General features: G+C 39.5%; 1 protein-coding gene and 1 long non-coding RNA gene across 3 annotated transcripts; one reads left to right on the plus strand and one right to left on the minus strand.

Annotated features, from left to right (window-relative positions):
* Window positions 1–2: 2 nt before the first annotated feature.
* Window positions 3–9,508, plus strand: LOC139101914 (uncharacterized). Its single transcript, XR_011545639.1, has 6 exons — window positions 3–94; window positions 181–260; window positions 360–719; window positions 930–1,008; window positions 7,175–7,408; window positions 9,373–9,508. It is a non-coding gene; the product is annotated as an uncharacterized lncRNA (long non-coding RNA).
* On the minus strand, window positions 1,228–12,986 carry LOC139101902 (43 kDa receptor-associated protein of the synapse). Of its 2 annotated transcripts, none has more exons than XM_070655415.1 (10): window positions 12,413–12,986; window positions 9,333–9,552; window positions 5,832–5,983; window positions 5,440–5,586; window positions 5,001–5,160; window positions 4,404–4,604; window positions 3,914–4,012; window positions 2,794–2,985; window positions 1,778–1,977; window positions 1,228–1,618 (listed from the first exon to the last, which is right to left on the minus strand). In XM_070655415.1, exons 1-10 carry the CDS (start codon window positions 12,448–12,450, stop codon window positions 1,411–1,413), a joined length of 1,617 nt encoding a protein of 538 aa, XP_070511516.1. In that variant the 5' UTR covers window positions 12,451–12,986; the 3' UTR covers window positions 1,228–1,410. The 2 variants fall into 2 exon arrangements, with proteins under 2 accessions (XP_070511516.1, XP_070511515.1); XM_070655414.1 differs by having other exon boundaries at window positions 2,794–3,000.
* Between the last annotated feature and the right edge of the window lie 2,833 nt (window positions 12,987–15,819).

Consider the following 15,819-nt stretch of genomic DNA (forward strand, 5'->3'; position numbering starts at 1 on the left):
GATAACGTCAGACAAAAAGGCAAATGTACAACGAGCGAATTACGCAAGCTCGACAGTACCAAACTTTCAACCATTGAACTATCACTTGGCTACTGTAAGTGTTTCATATTTTTAAAAACTATTGTCTTCTCATTTTACAGTTTTCTTCCATTTTTTCGGTTAATTAACATATATTTACAGCTATGGAGTATAGCGATTATCGACGTGAAAATTGGCCCGAACATTTCGTCTAATGCCGACTTGTGTTACAATACGAATTGGTAATTGCTAAAATATATTATTTTTATAATATTAAGTTAAACATTAATTTAATTATTACGTAAACGTTGTTCAAACGCGTGGATATACGTCATTTACAGGTTTCAAGTGAGAAAAGTGCATGATGCACAGCTGAGAGCAACAAGTGCAGCATCGTCGTGACGGTGGCGCTTTAGGAGCGCGAAGTTGTTTTATGACGTTCGAATCACGGCCGTTTGCGGACCTTCCAGATCGTCAATTGTGTGTCAAGCGGATCGTCGTTTTGTAATAAACACCCATCAGCACCTATCGAGTCGAAGGTTCCGCGAAAATCATGATTGTGTGGTTTAATCGTGTGAATATAGTGAATCGTGTTCTGCGACCGTCACGAGTGTATATGAGTGCCACGAGAAGCTATGGAGAAACAAGAAAGTGAGAGCGAGTCCGGCACAACCAAGAGCACAATGGCAACGGAATAATTCGTAAATAATTTTATTTTTATATAATTAATTAAAAAAATTAATTTAATTTGTATTTATAATTTATTATTTTAACTTTTTTTTACATAATTTTATTTATTATTACTATAAAAAAATTATTTATGCGGAATAAATTGCATTTATTTGTCGCTCAATAATTTTGTGATCTATGTATTATTTCATCATTATTTGACATACTTTATATTTTTGCAGGTCTTACCCAGATCCACTCCAAGTGATTCTGCACATCATATGACTGCTGCACATCATATGGCTACTGCACATCATATGGGTGAGTGAATTAATTTTATCTCAGATTAAAAAAGAAATTGATTTATATTGTATTGCTTGTACTTGTTAACATTGTTTAATATGAAGATTAAGAATATTTAGAACATGTACTTTACATTTGTACAAATATTAGAAAAAATGTCTAATTATAATAGGTCAATATAACTGCAGGTAGATTAATGATAGGATTCGGGAGGGAAAGTATAATTAACAGTCAGAGTCGAGGCGTGCATTTTTTTTATTGCCATTAAATCTTTTTGTATCGCACTACTTTCCTTTGGCTTTCTTATTTTTCACATTATGATTCCTTAAAATTATCTAATCGCATGCGGATATCAATGCGTTAAAATAAACGAAATCCGTCACGTGCATCCGTGTGTTTTTTTTTTTTTTTTTTTTTTTTTTAAACACTACTCGTCGCATGACAGTCCTCAAGTGTTGCTAGGCTGCTGGCCCTCAATGATGCCAGGCTCAAGGAACTATGATTCAGAGTATTCATGCCATGAGGATCTTCGCAATGCAGGTACAGCCGTGAACTGACAGACTTGTGGCAGTCGGGGCACAAACGTTTCTTCTTTTTGTCACGTCTCTTCAAGATGTCATAAGCGCATCTGCCAAATGCATGTTCCACGAGAGAATAAGAACAGATATTCTTTTCGAAAAATTTGGGAATAGTTAGAATTAACACAAATATTATATTTTATTTTTGCTCTAGCTTATCTGTTGTTTCTAACAGAGAAGCAATCTTGAAGTTTTTCCACGTGTCTTACCGGGCGTGTAATATATGAGAGCAAGGTAGTGCTTCCAAGGAATCGGCCTCCAGACCGAAAGGTTCGTTACAGCTTCCGCATCGTAGCTCCAGATCTTCCTCCATTGCGATCGCCAGCCTCTCATAGTGACCCTTTTGCTCTTCGTCTCCCAAAGACCCGTAAATTCTCGACAATCTGGATCTGACCGTCCGCACCAGGAGCTGTGAACAATCAGATTCTCGTAATCTTAGATTGAACGCATTCTTTTTGCTCGTAGAAAAACGTGTAGATTTATAAAAGTGATAGTATAATGACGGTTTTTTAGCGACATTAAAATGCCATTAGAGACAACTCCGTCTCCAAGCTTCTTCTTCGAGCAGGAATTTAAAGCTTCGTTAATATCCTACGGTTAACAACCCTGGCCTCATTGTATACATATAGAAAAGAAGCGATAGAAAGTTATAAATAGCGAGCATTTTATCGTTTTAATTCACGGACTAACAATAATTTTTATTCGGTTCTGCTGGTCGTATTGACGAAGCTCATTGAAAATAGTCTTTAAATGTATATCTATGGTTAAATAATATCGTATTTTTCAATCTGTGGATGAAACTTCTTCCGCGACGCTCTAGTATCCAAAATTCAGCATCAACTTAGGTTTTATATTGAATAATCTAAAAATTCAATGAGTCTAAATTTTTATTTGGCAAAATAAAGTCTTACGTGGGGGAATAATTAATCAGTTAGGCTTGCATATATTCCACGCTAAATATAATCGAATCTTTTCGTCTCGAATTGACTTTCTTTCCCGGCACATTCGACTTGTTGCAAATCGGCGTCACATTTATCTTGAATTTCATTCAACCTCGAAGACTAAGGAAAAGGCGAAAAAAAAAAAAAAACTCGAGCTTTAACGTTTGGCAGAAGGGAGAAAATTGATTTGGCAATACATCGCCCTCCGGCTCTCTTCCCTCCGTTTTCGTGAAGCGGAACGAATGACGTGCATCACGATCCCGTGATCTCTATTGGCAGTTTACCTTGGCGCCAACCGATCCCGCCACTTCCAAAAGCCTGGTATTAAACTCGAGGGGCCTGCAATTGCATATCTTGTGCTGAAGCCGGAGAGCTTCGAGGCACCTCGCCGCGCCGTCCATCGCTTCCATTTGGCACAACCGATCGCCGGTTTTCGCTGCCGAGCCCATTGCGCTCTCGTACTGTCGAAACGCTTTCTGCAAAACGTCCATCTTAATCTCACCGATGTTATCGTTCTGACTAGCCGGCCGGCGTACGCGATACGTGAACTAAAGGCTAATTGTATATGCATCGCGATCGCCAACTAAAAGACAGGTCAAATGTAACAGGCAGTCTCTATCGCTCAAAAGCGCAATCGGCATTCGCGCAAGCAAACGAGGCGGACATCGCTATCAGGAATTCGTAACAATGCACTACTTAGCCGCGTATATAAATTATTACGTTAAATATTACATATAATTTTATTTATTCGTTGACACGGAACGAAAGCTTCATAAATTATATTGCGGTATGCGTACTCTGCTTTGTTTCAAAGCGAAATGTTTCGTTAAATTTTTGTCAAACATTTTTCAAGAATGCTTCAAAGGTTTTTTGTTGCAACGAAACAAAAGCGGTATGCGTTGCAGGCGCGATATAGCGTTAAAATCACTTTGTAACATGCGTGACGTGCAAAGAGACGCTTCGGTTATCGTATTTTTTTTTATCGCCGATGACAGTGCCCGTAACAATGTTGGAGCTAACAATGAGGCTGTGAATGGTTCTAATAGAATCGCAGCAATTGACGTGAATGTTGATAAAAAAAAAAAAAAAACAAAGAAACAAAATCTATGCAGATACGCTTTTGATGCAATATGCAAGTAAATATTTCACAACGTTACTTTTTATTACGCGATCGTACATGTCAATCTCTAAGCGAATTGAAAAAGGAAATAATCTCGAACGTTACTACCACTGCGCTTTCAGAATAAACGTTTTGCATGAGAATTCCACGTATAAGCGTCTACTTGTAATTAACGAGAGTAAAAGAGAACGATATATGAACATCAATCGTGATATTTATTATTGAGCTATTCATGTCAAAGCTAGAGAAAAGTTCACACTGGTAACTTAGCGTAAATTACTCACATTTATATCTGACTTCTTTCTGTAAATGTCTCCCATAATGCGGATGCTGCGAGCGTAGCTCGCCTGGTCGCCGGAAACTAGCGATAGCCTCGTTGCCTCCTGCACAGAATGCAAGACAGAAGTTAATGTCAGTAGCTAATTCGTATTACTTTGATCTCAATTAGTTGTTGTAATTTTCTCTACGAGATTATCTTCGATAAATTGCACGACACCATTTGTGACGATTGTTTTTTTTTTTTTCTTTTTCGACGATATTAATTGATTGAAGTCTGAATGTCTTTGACAATATAGAAACATATTTTTGCCGATTGAAGAAACAGAAATTGCGAAACTAAAAAATTAGCTCGTGAAATAGTTCAAATCTTTAATTTGATTTATACCGTTTAATGCGACACAGTTTTGTGTTGGTTTCTATCTTTGATCTGAACGACGTAAGTTTCTCGGTTTTTCCTTTTGCTCTCTCTTGAGAAATTTTAGGTTGAAACTTTACCGAGCAGTAATCATGAGCGTCGCCCAATTCGCCCTTTTTCCTAAGCGCTGCGGCCATTTGTAATAACGCCGCCCTGTGATGACGCGAATTCAGATCTCCCAGCTGCAAACTTCGAGAGAGATCATAAGCTCTTGCCGCGTATCTCGCGCTCTTGTCCGCGTCTTGTAATCTGCAGAAGAGTTCCGACAGACCGACGTACACCTAGAAAAGTATCCCAGTGATTTGAGTTTATCATCATCATGGATAAATGAACTGAGGAGATTATTAATGATAGAAAATCTTCGTCAACGTCTGTATGTATGAATATATTTTATGAAAGAAGAACAAAATATTATTAGCATATTTTTAAATTGCCATTTGAATTTTGTTTATTTTTAAATCATATAAAATTTTTGAAAATAAACAGAAAAAAATATTTTAATTTTTTTAATTAATTTGAAATATATGAAAAACGAGTTCGGCTTATCTTGCTGCAGGTCATAACTACAGCTTTTCTAATCGTTCCTGCGTCGTCTGTTAATTAACGAACACCACAACAATAACGCACGCTTACACTCGTACGAAAGAGGAAACTGGAAAACAAAGGGATTTAATTACCTGTAGTTCTAAGGAGGGATCTTGAATGGAGTGGGCGATTTTGTGGGCTCTTTGAAACGCTTCCAGGGCTTTACAGAATCCTGCTAGCTCTAAGTGGACTCTGCCTACCGTTAAGTGAACTAGTCCGGCAGTCGCGCACTGATCGCACTCGTTGTACAAACTACGATAATGCAAAATCATGTTTATTAGCACACATAAGCATATCAGTATAATTATCATTTAGCTAATTCGTTTATTGATTACAGAAATAGGTAGTCCTTTTTTGTTTTTAATTTAGAATTAAATGTATTGTGACTATTAGCAACTAGTGAACACTAGCAATAAGATTACAGCGACAAATAATAGACATCGCGTACATTACGCGTTTATTAAAATTTTTTTTTTTAAGTGGTATAGCATTATTTATACATATAGGCCGTGCAATGAAAGAGACTCAAACCTGTGCCGAGCGTAATCTAACGCTCTATCCAGAGCGCCTAATCTCTCGTGAGCCCTGGCTAAGTTCAAATATGCTTCCGCTCGCATATTCGGTGAATCCAGCTCTTCGGAAATGCATAATTGCTTGTTGCCGAATTCAATGCTGTCTCTAAAAGGAGAAAAATATCCGATGGAAAGGTTGTAGTATTAATCTCAAAAGTGCTGACACTTTCATGAAATAGGCAGAGAAAAATAGACAATTATAAAATCGAAGTTAAAGTTTAAATATCTCTAATCAAGTGATGCTTATTCTTGATAAATTTTTTATTAATTTTTGAAAATATTTTTAATAGTACTGATATTATAATTCCAACAAGAGAATTAAGAAAGGGATTGATTCTAGATTTGATCTACCTGTATTTGCCCCAATCCATGTACGCCTGGTACAAGTAACCGAGAAGAGCGAATTTATCCTCGCGATGCCTGATACTCTTCAACGCTCCTCTCCATTTCTTAACCGCGGCTTGTTGTTTATGAGCGCGGTACAATTTCAATCCCTGTTCCACCTGGGTTACATATAATAATGGAACTTCAGCATTATGCGCTCTATTCGATGCACGTGCTGATCTTATTATCACTTATCGCGCAGTTCTCACGGAAGGTTAAGGAATAATCCTCAGATTATTTTTGAGAGTCCTTAGGGAGGGAAAAAAAAATAAAAAAAGAAATTAAATTTCATTAATCATTTATCGACCTTTTAAACCGCTCTTCCATGAACTGTACGTCGCGTGATTTAACACTTTATCTCGACATGCAAGTCCTTGATTTCAGTCGATCGCACACGTCCTTGTACCTGGACTGTTTATCGGATACCCATCACATTTCCTCATATTAACTATAGTCAGGTCTGCACGCCCCCAATGAAACCTTGAAATTGATGCTCATGAAATTGACATTGAGTTAATAACGGCCCTTTAAGCAAGATGCAATGTTGAAGAGCGTGTGGGCAAGTCAAAGAGGAAATTACACGTACTATTAATACAGGCAATATTAATAGACGGTAATTATAAAACGACGTCTGTAAAGCCCGTTGCTTGCCTTTTGCATAGAAATCTGCCTGAGAGTTCAATACCGTTACTCTTTCAACTTCGCACTTGCCTCGAACAGTAGAGAGAGAAAAAAAAAAAACTCGCGTCGCTTTTTGTAGGGGATAGAGAGAAATGTAAAAATCACGCGGTACGATCTACACGGAAGATGCTTCAAAATTTCCTACTTGAATCGTTAAATTTTTTGCACTGCGAGTCACAATGCGTTCACATATATCATCGTGAAAGAGAACAGTTCTTGATATCTCACGTTTTCTTTTATTTCACCAAGTGCCGCTGAATTTCCAGCGGTTCTAAGAGAGTGAAGGAAACAGCGGTGCTGAACTAGTTGAATTCGCAGCAGCGAATTTCTATACTGTGAAGACGTAAAAATTGCTGCGTCAATATAAAGCAAAAAGAGTGACTTAATTTTTTATTGCAAAGTTGAATAGATATATGGATGTTCTTTTCATTATGAATAAAACTTTAATTTAATTTTTTTAATAATTTTTTTCAGCTTTTTTTTCTTAAATAAAAAAAATCAGTGTGACGCCTGAATTAATTGTCAAGTCGACGATTTTGAGATTTAATTTTATTTTAGTATTTAATTAATATATCCAAAGCAAAGACGGTTTTTCCGCGAAATGTTTAATATGGAAACTCAAATTTCAGATCATATTTGAGAGCACGAGATCTGCACCTCGCCCGTCTTTTTCATTGCGGGCCGTCTCATCCGCCGCTTGAATGCAAGTTCTCGGCACCGTCAAAATAATCCAGAAACTGCCACGGAAGGAAGGAAGGAAGGAAGGAAGGAAAGAAAGACGGACGGACAGAGGACGGAGAACGGAGGACGGAGGACGGAAGGATGGAAAATAACCTACCTTAGCCTAACCAAAAGCTACAAAGGTAAGTAAACCGGCAATACGCCGTTGGCCGTAGATTACTTAATTGTAATTATTATATAGAAATTATTATAATTAATTAATGTCTTTAATCATAATGACGCGCGTAGCACACGCATGGTTTTTTTAGTATTAAAAAAATTAACGTATAATTAATTAGAATGAGCGAAAAATGGTTTTGTAAAGTTTTTAAAGTCACGTTTTACTTTTAGAAGAATTGTTTGAAAAGTTTTAAATTAATATTTGATTTAATTACGTGACTGCTACAATACTAAGTAAAAATAATCGTTAATAACATTAACGTTAAAAGCGAAATAATATTATGCATAACTAGGACGAAGAGTATAATATAGCACTGCATTTTTAATTATATTTTATCGAATTGAAATGATATGTATAAATTGAATAGTGTTATCTAAATATGAGATTATTCACTTGCTGGACAAATTATACATCTTGCAAAAGATGTTGCTTGATAGTTTCCCTATCCAGGAAGAAGTCACGATACAGGGTTATGGTCTTTATCACGCAGCAATAACTTTAGCGTAGATAATGCGAGCAAAGGTAGAAGGCCGTATCGATTTGACCATAAACTTTGTCCCTGGCAGATTAAACTTGGCGATAAAATAAAAATAGTCTCATAAGGCATATAAAAACGTATCCACGTGCGTGTTCCTTGCCTAGATGTCATTTATGCCTATCAAAATTGTAAATTTAATTTAGCTGATTAGCAAACACGTTTATTTATCAAAAAATTTAACTGCATAGAAAATAAAAAAAAATAATATTAATAATAAGAAAGAAAACTGTTACAATTTCGCTGATAAATTTTTTTTTAATCAATAAATTGACTCGACAGTATTAATCTCATGATTCTCTAGTCTGTCGTTTCGATTGAGATGTCGTGTGGCTTTGATGACAACGTGAGACGCAAATTACGCTCGTTACTATGTGACGGCAGGCATCATGAATTAACTGTCAGACGCGAGACGCGAAATCATAAGTTTCTTTAGGTGAAACGCATCCAGAACGGTAAACACGGTACGGCCGGCACTTCGGTTTTAGTGGTTGCGAAAGGATAGCGTGACCGCATCTACGGCATGCGCATCGTGAACTTGACAGTGACCGATAAAGCATACTTGTCCGCGAAATACGCTTCGTTATGTAGCCGTCATGCCCCGTCGTTTGCTTGAGAGGGCCCTCAGATACTGTTACCCGTTTGACATATTACACCCCCGATCGCTTTGATACATTAAACGGGTTCAATGGTTAATGGCCGAGAGCGGGTCGGTCTAAAGAATCAATTATAATTAAATTAATTTGTAAGATCATTAATAATTCGGTAAGTGTTATCGTGGCGGGCGGCCAATTCCGGCTTCTAAGCGCGTTTGTCTAAAATTGTAATCGCCGCTCGCGTTTTCGGATAAAACACTTGGCACGGAAGCGGGAGCTTTATTAATAAATGGACATTCGCATTGAAATAAAATGTGCATTAAAACGTGACAAATAACAACGGCGCTGCATCTATCGTGATATTTATATCCACCACGTCTCTGTAATATATTAATTTAATTGTCTCGCGTTTGTAGCTTGCAATTGCGATATAATAAAAAGCATACGATGCATATCATTTTAATTGATAGAAATTTATACTTATTAAAATTGTCATATATGTATATTTTTATATGTTTACTCTTATTACTTTTTGCACTTTATCGAGTGATTAGTTAATAAACGGCCGATTCAACGTACAACTTAACAACGTGCAATTCAACGTACGTTTCTTTCGCAATCTATCCGGAATTTATTGGATATAATTTTCTAGCGAGACGTTTATATATTAAAGAACATCTGTTTATGAAATTGGGCCATTTATTTATTGTCACACGATGCTTCCATGATAATTAAGAGAGATAAGACACGCTTACCCTTCTTCGTGCTAATTGTTGATCGAGTCGTTTTCTGCAGCTTATGAGACACTCCCATATGCCAGCGCCCGACCTGCCTTTTTGATGATGACCATTATTTCCGTTGCCGTTTTGATGCCGGTAATCCTCCTCGGTGAACTCGCAGACGTCGAGTGGATGTCTCGATCCATCAGGGCTACCCAACAGCGCGGTCGCCGAGAGCTGATGACTCGCCGATCCGCTGTAAATTTCCCAACGTTAAAGGTAAGTTCTTCCATCTTTCAGACAATTGTGTTTATCTCATTAAAAAAAAACTTTGTTACAAAAAAAGAAAAAAAATCTTTTAAAAAAGCGCCAATTTGCACTTCTACAAAAGTTATATCGATTTATATTATTAGAGAATCTGTTTAGACCGTGGTCACAATCGCTGATTGTTTAAAGATAGCAAAGATTGACTCGAAAAAGAGCATTCGTGGAATTCCATACTCTCCATAAAACCCAATGAAGGAATTTAAAGAAGTCGTAACTGAGCGCTCCGCGATATTTTCACAACATCGATCGTTTAAGTTCTGCAGGAATTCTGAAATTGTTTTCTCGCGCTTGGCTAATTTATATTTGCGATATACTAAAGTGGAGCAATGTTCTTTTTTTTTTTCCCCTCTCTTGGTATTTGCATAAATCGACGTTAGGCGGTAAATTAATCGTAGAAAAATTATATCGGAGGCATAAATTACAGGAGGATTCAAATACTTTCGGGATAGAAAAAGAACTTGATTTATGTATATTATTTAATACGTATGTATCAAACGAAGACTGTACAATACGTATCATTTTTATTTTTTTACATATTTGATATACAGCATGTACGAAAGTATATGTATGGACATTAGAGTTACTGTTTATTTTTTTTTATTAATATTAATGTTAAAATTAATATTTTATTTAATATTAATACGCTGCTAAAATGTGCTACGCGACCAATAATTTGTAAAATGCTTGAACAATGTGATTCAATTATTTTTGGACGCTTTTCTTTATTAGTCAATATTTCGTAAGTGCGTGTCATACGTTCACGTTATATGATGGATGTAGGCAACTGACTTTCCCTAGGTTACATGCGCGGACTCTTAATTTATTTCTAGGACGAGCAGAAGGAGCGCTCAGAGATAAACCGCTTTTGGCTGTCGTCCCAGAGGTTGAGTTTGCGAATTGCACGTTAGGGAAGTTACAAGGTACACAGGGTATTCCATATGTAGCTACTACATTGCTCTTTACTTATGAATTTCCAGATCAATTCTCGGTTGTGCAGGCAAACTTTTCTTCCCGAAAGTATTATTTTATTATGCGACCCGCTTCTCAAAGTGCGTTTGAATTTTATTATGGACATTAATAGTCGCAATATAGCTAAATGTTGGACCGAAACGAGTTACATTAAATTAATTCTCGTAAAATTAAATAAGAGATAAAAGTATGACTGTCATGTTGGCGCGAGGAAGTTTTTTTTTTTTTGAAAGGCCAATCACGTTTAATCGCTCATAACTCTGGAGAATTACTATCCTTTTAATCTTCGCGAAAAAAGAAAAAAAAAGAAAAAGTGACTTTATATTGATCGAACTGTCCCCAGGCGAAAGGTAGCGAGATATGTCCGAGACACCCTGTGTAGAATCAAAGTTCTTACCTACTCTACCGCAATGCGACCATTGCACATTTGCTCTATATCCCAGAAAACTGAAATTTATTTGTATCCTTTTTCTTTCAATTCCGTACCGAGGTATAGCGAAACTTTCCGCCAGAATATATACTCGTTCTAAATTACGGTCATCAGCTACACTTTGCTCTTTCTCTTCTACTATGCATCACGATATTCAATATTTTAACATAATTTCATTTTGTATAATTTATTTATCGCGCATATATAAAATCAAACCGTGCTTCTTTCATTAGTTTTTTTAAGTATTATTATTATTTTTTTTTTAATTATTAATATTTTTTTTCTAAAAAAAAAAATTAAAAATTATCTTCTTTACGATGACAAATGTTGAAAAACTAAAACACGTATTCAGCGCATTAAAAAAATAATGCTTATACATTTATAGGAAAATATTGCGGAATATTTAATTGCAAATTGTCTGACGTTGATGAAACTAATTAAACCGAGCGATCGCAAAGCGAACTATTTTGTGCCTGACGTTCGATAGAAACCCCGTGAAAATCACGCTTCTCGTCGCAAATTACTTTCCACTCCCGCTAATGTTCACCCCAAAACAGTCGCGTGCCTGTGTGCACACGCGCACCCTCTGATATGTGTGTGTGTATGTGGGTATGTGTGTATACTAGCTCGTATCGTGTAAAGAGAAGAGTATACGACACTCTATCGCTTTCCCACCACGTTCGCTAGGTGGGCGAGGCACCTGCGACCTCTTTTGCTGACCCATTTACGAGCTACGAGATACGGTACGGCGTAGCGATTCTAAGTGGAAAATCGAACCATCCCCCCGGTTCTTCCACGCGTCGAGGTCGATCAACGAAATACAAGGCACCTGCCCTTGCCGTCCCCCGGCGCGTCTTCCACTTCTTTTAGGCACCCTGTCCTCGCTTGATCTCGCAATGACTCTACGCGAAAACCACTTCCAGTCAACGACTTTTCCACCTAGCTTGGAAAATGCACGCATAATTGACGTATCCGATTATAGGATTTCTGAATTACGTAGTCTATTTTCGGTACCGCGAAATTATTTATTCTTGCAACGTGTTCCGCTTGTTCGCGAAAATCATCTAAATAAAACCCGAAAAAAAAAAATACATTTAACAGGGTTACGATTTTACGATATTGCTTTCGTGTTAACATTTTTAACGTGTACCTGTTAGGGAGTTTTTAAAATAATTTTTAATTAGTCTGGATAATTATTTTAAAATAGACAAAAATAATTGAAAGGAATTTTTTAAGTACCCAATAGAATTGCTTACAACAGTATAAAGAGAAGAGTAAAAATTAAGACACATCGTGTTGAATCATGTGTTGATATTACTATTGTTTTTTTGGATATTAAGTACGGTTAAAATTTGCTAATTTATTTCGCGCCACAGGCAATAATACCCACCCGAGGTAATCCCTGGACGAGATAGACTCCCATGACATGGCTGTGTGTCTTTCTTAGGGCGGCTTCTTCTTTCCGTTTCGCGATGCAGTTTCTTCTCTCGTTCTCTTTTTCTTGGCGCTCTAATCTCATCTCTCGCCGCTAGCATTATCATGTCCGCGCACCCGCGTGAGACGGAGCATATCACTTCCTTGATTAATGAATTGCACAACGTGTGATTACGCACAACGTAACGCGCGTTGGTATTCGAGATCTTGATCCTTGTGTGGCGGTTGCTATCGAATTTTTACTATCGTCCGACGAACTCGAGGGTTGAACGAGCAGCGATCGAAGCTTCGCGCGATTTGAAGCACACAAGGGTCGCGCGTATTCCGTCGATCATTTTACGAACTCGATATTTTTCATGTCTGATAGCGTCGAAATATTTTAGCTAGTGACGAACGAATTGAATGAAGCACTCGTCGAAAAAAAAAATCTTTCGAGCCCGATCGAGGGAAAAGGTCGGCTTCAGTAATTAACGCGGATCGAAGAAGGGTATTTTATTCCGAGAATGCGAAGTGATAACAGTCGGGGGGCAATGAGAGATTTAAAGTTCTAGGACTTTCAGTTGGACGAGATTCGCAGTGGTGATTATTCCTCGATGATCTCTCGCCGAGGGTATAGTTCGAACGAAGTGAAGCTGAGTCGACAGTCGTTGAGGTAGATCGAGGATCGTCTGAGTTGGCTTTCGCACCCAGGGAATATTATTATTATTATTTTTTTTTTCTTTGGACAGACTCGATGCGCTTACTTGCTAACATATAAGGATGCACGTCTCGATCGAGAAAAATAAATTGCACGCCTGCGTGTCTTTGTACTTATATGCCTAATTGAGCACCGTGGACTCGCGCGAGTACTTGCGCGCATTGACGAGAAATAGAGAGTCCTAATAAGTTCCCTCCCTCTTTGTTTCCGTTAACGTAATTGGCAAATGTTTCGTGGCAGTTTCTTTGATCATTCGATCGATAAGGATTGTTTCAGGTATTTGACTCGTTACGACATGTAACACGTATGTAACACGTACGACCGCTTGAGTCTCACGGTACAAGTACTTAAGTATCTTCCTTTTTTTTTCTCTCTCTCTGCCGCTCCTGCAGAGATCGTCCCCAACTGATTTTTAGCCCTCTAGGAGGTTCCTTCTCTTGTGAGCGTTTTTTTCTTTTTTTTTTTTTTTCTTTACCTCTGCGGTCGAATTATCGATATTTGATTATCGGGGATCGCGTAACGTGATATACTATGTAATTTGTCAACGTTGTTATTTAGATCTCTATGAAAAGGTTTAACACACGTATAATATTTATATAATCATTTACGATGTATTGAAATAAATTTTTAACATGTATGTATACATGTATCTAATATAGATCTGCGCGGTGCTCCGCGTTTGTGTGCGTATCTGTGTGTACCCGTATATACATGCGTGTGTACGCACTTGTTTTAATTATCGAACGCATTAATGTTTCACTGTACTAGGTACAGCAATCGGTCGCCGCGAATTATTCGTGTCGGACGGTGCTGAACGTGCGTTTAGCTTTAATTGCGCTTAATCTGTTTTTCGCTGCTTCGGGAACGACGATGGGGATGAAAAGACTCCGTACGAATGCGATTATCACTCACGTTTAGTTTACGTAAATCAGTATGTAGCGACGGTGTTTGATCGACAGAGAATCCTTGGAACAATCGTTTTTTTTCTTTCTCTCTCTCTTTTTCTCTTTTTCTTTAAATCTTTCCTCGTGTCTTGTAAAGCTCTTCGACTTTCAGTTTTGACGCGTGTTCAGCACCGAGAAGGTTAAGGGACACGCTGTCCCCAAAACTAGGATCGCGTCGGCCCGCGGTGTCCTAGTTACCCCCGGTGACCCCCGGCGCACTTTTTCTCCCCCTCCGAAGTCACTCTGCTACTGGTGGAGCGCTCTAACTTCGCGAGAGCTCGCGCAAGTGAGATACACGGATTCCCGTTTGCTATATTCCGGACGGATCCATCGAGCGTTCTCCTAATTCCATAAACTATCGCTGTTCCGTCCCTTTCGTTAGGGCGATTATCTCAAAAGGTCTAACGCCACGTGTATACGTAGATTTTCTTCTCGCTACGGATTTTTTTATATTTTTTAAATTTTTTTTTTAATTTTTGTATATTGTTTAGAACATTTATTTGTGCAGCAGCCAACAACAGAAAAAGCAGGGCGCGCGTGCTTTAGCCCTTAGAAACCTGTCGCGTGCCTCTCCTTTCCCGCGTCGTTTCCGAGAACACACGTATCGGTGTCGCACCGGGATTCAGCCAGTGCGGGAAAAACTCGCGCAAGAACGCGATTTAGATCGGAGACGAGAGGAGTTCCCGGCGTAGTGGCCGCGCTGACACGTTCGACAGACAGTCAACGTTTGTATCCGGCGCCCATCGCGCGCCAAGCGCTCGTTCGTGGACCAAGCAACACCCGTTCCCGCTTGCTAACGATGAGACAGTAGTCGTGGTGGTCCCGAGGCGTCTCCTCATGCCGTCGCTAATTGATCCCCCGTTCGTCTCGATTTCAGGCCGCCACGTTCCGGCCTTGTTCCCCTTCCGTCATGTACCACCGTCCCCCTCGTCCGTCGTTCCCGGCACCGCCGCCGCCGCCGCGCGCGGAAAACCACCCCGCAACCGCTCGTTATCGGCAACGAGGACAGCCGAGGCTGCGGAAGGTTACGGGCGCGCGATGCGGATCGAGATAGGAGCCCGCGCTCGCACACCCTTCTTTCTTCCCTCCACCCTCCTGCCTTTCTCTCTTTCTTTCTCTTTCTCTTTTTCTCTTCGTCTCTCTTTTTTTCTCGCTGGCGCGCGTATGGGGCTGGTCCTTTCGCGGAGGTACACCGCGCGGCACCTGCGAAAATCCACCGCTGGTGGCCGGAGCAGAACTGTCGCGCCCGAGCCGCAGCAGCCCGCAACACACGACCCAACCGATCCTACCCCACGAACCTCCACTTCGGGCTTTCTCTCTCTCCTCACCCGTTATTCCACCCCTGTTCCGCCGCCGCCACCGCCGTCCTCCACCCTTTGCTCTGCTTCCGTCTCACTCTTTCCACCCCTTTGCGCTCGTTCTCTCCACCTTTCTCTGTCTGTCTCTCTCTCTCTCTTTCGGCGTCCCACTCTTCTCTTGGCGCCGCGCTGCTGCGCGTCCCGCAACCTTCGCCTCCATTCTTCTCACCCGCGTTTCCAACCCCATTCCTCTCTCGTTTTCTCATCCCCCGCGTCCTTCACCGCGAGCTTCACCGCTCTCAATCCGCGAGCAAGTCGCCCTCCGAGAAAAGTTTCTCTCCCTCTTCTCCCTTTTGCTTTTTCGCTCCAAGCTTTCTTCCTCCGCTTCGCTCATCGGCTTCGCTCGACTCTTGATCTCCGTTCG

Source organism: Cardiocondyla obscurior, linkage group LG04, assembly GCF_019399895.1.
Source record: "Cardiocondyla obscurior isolate alpha-2009 linkage group LG04, Cobs3.1, whole genome shotgun sequence".
Lineage (NCBI taxonomy): Eukaryota > Metazoa > Arthropoda > Insecta > Hymenoptera > Formicidae > Cardiocondyla > Cardiocondyla obscurior.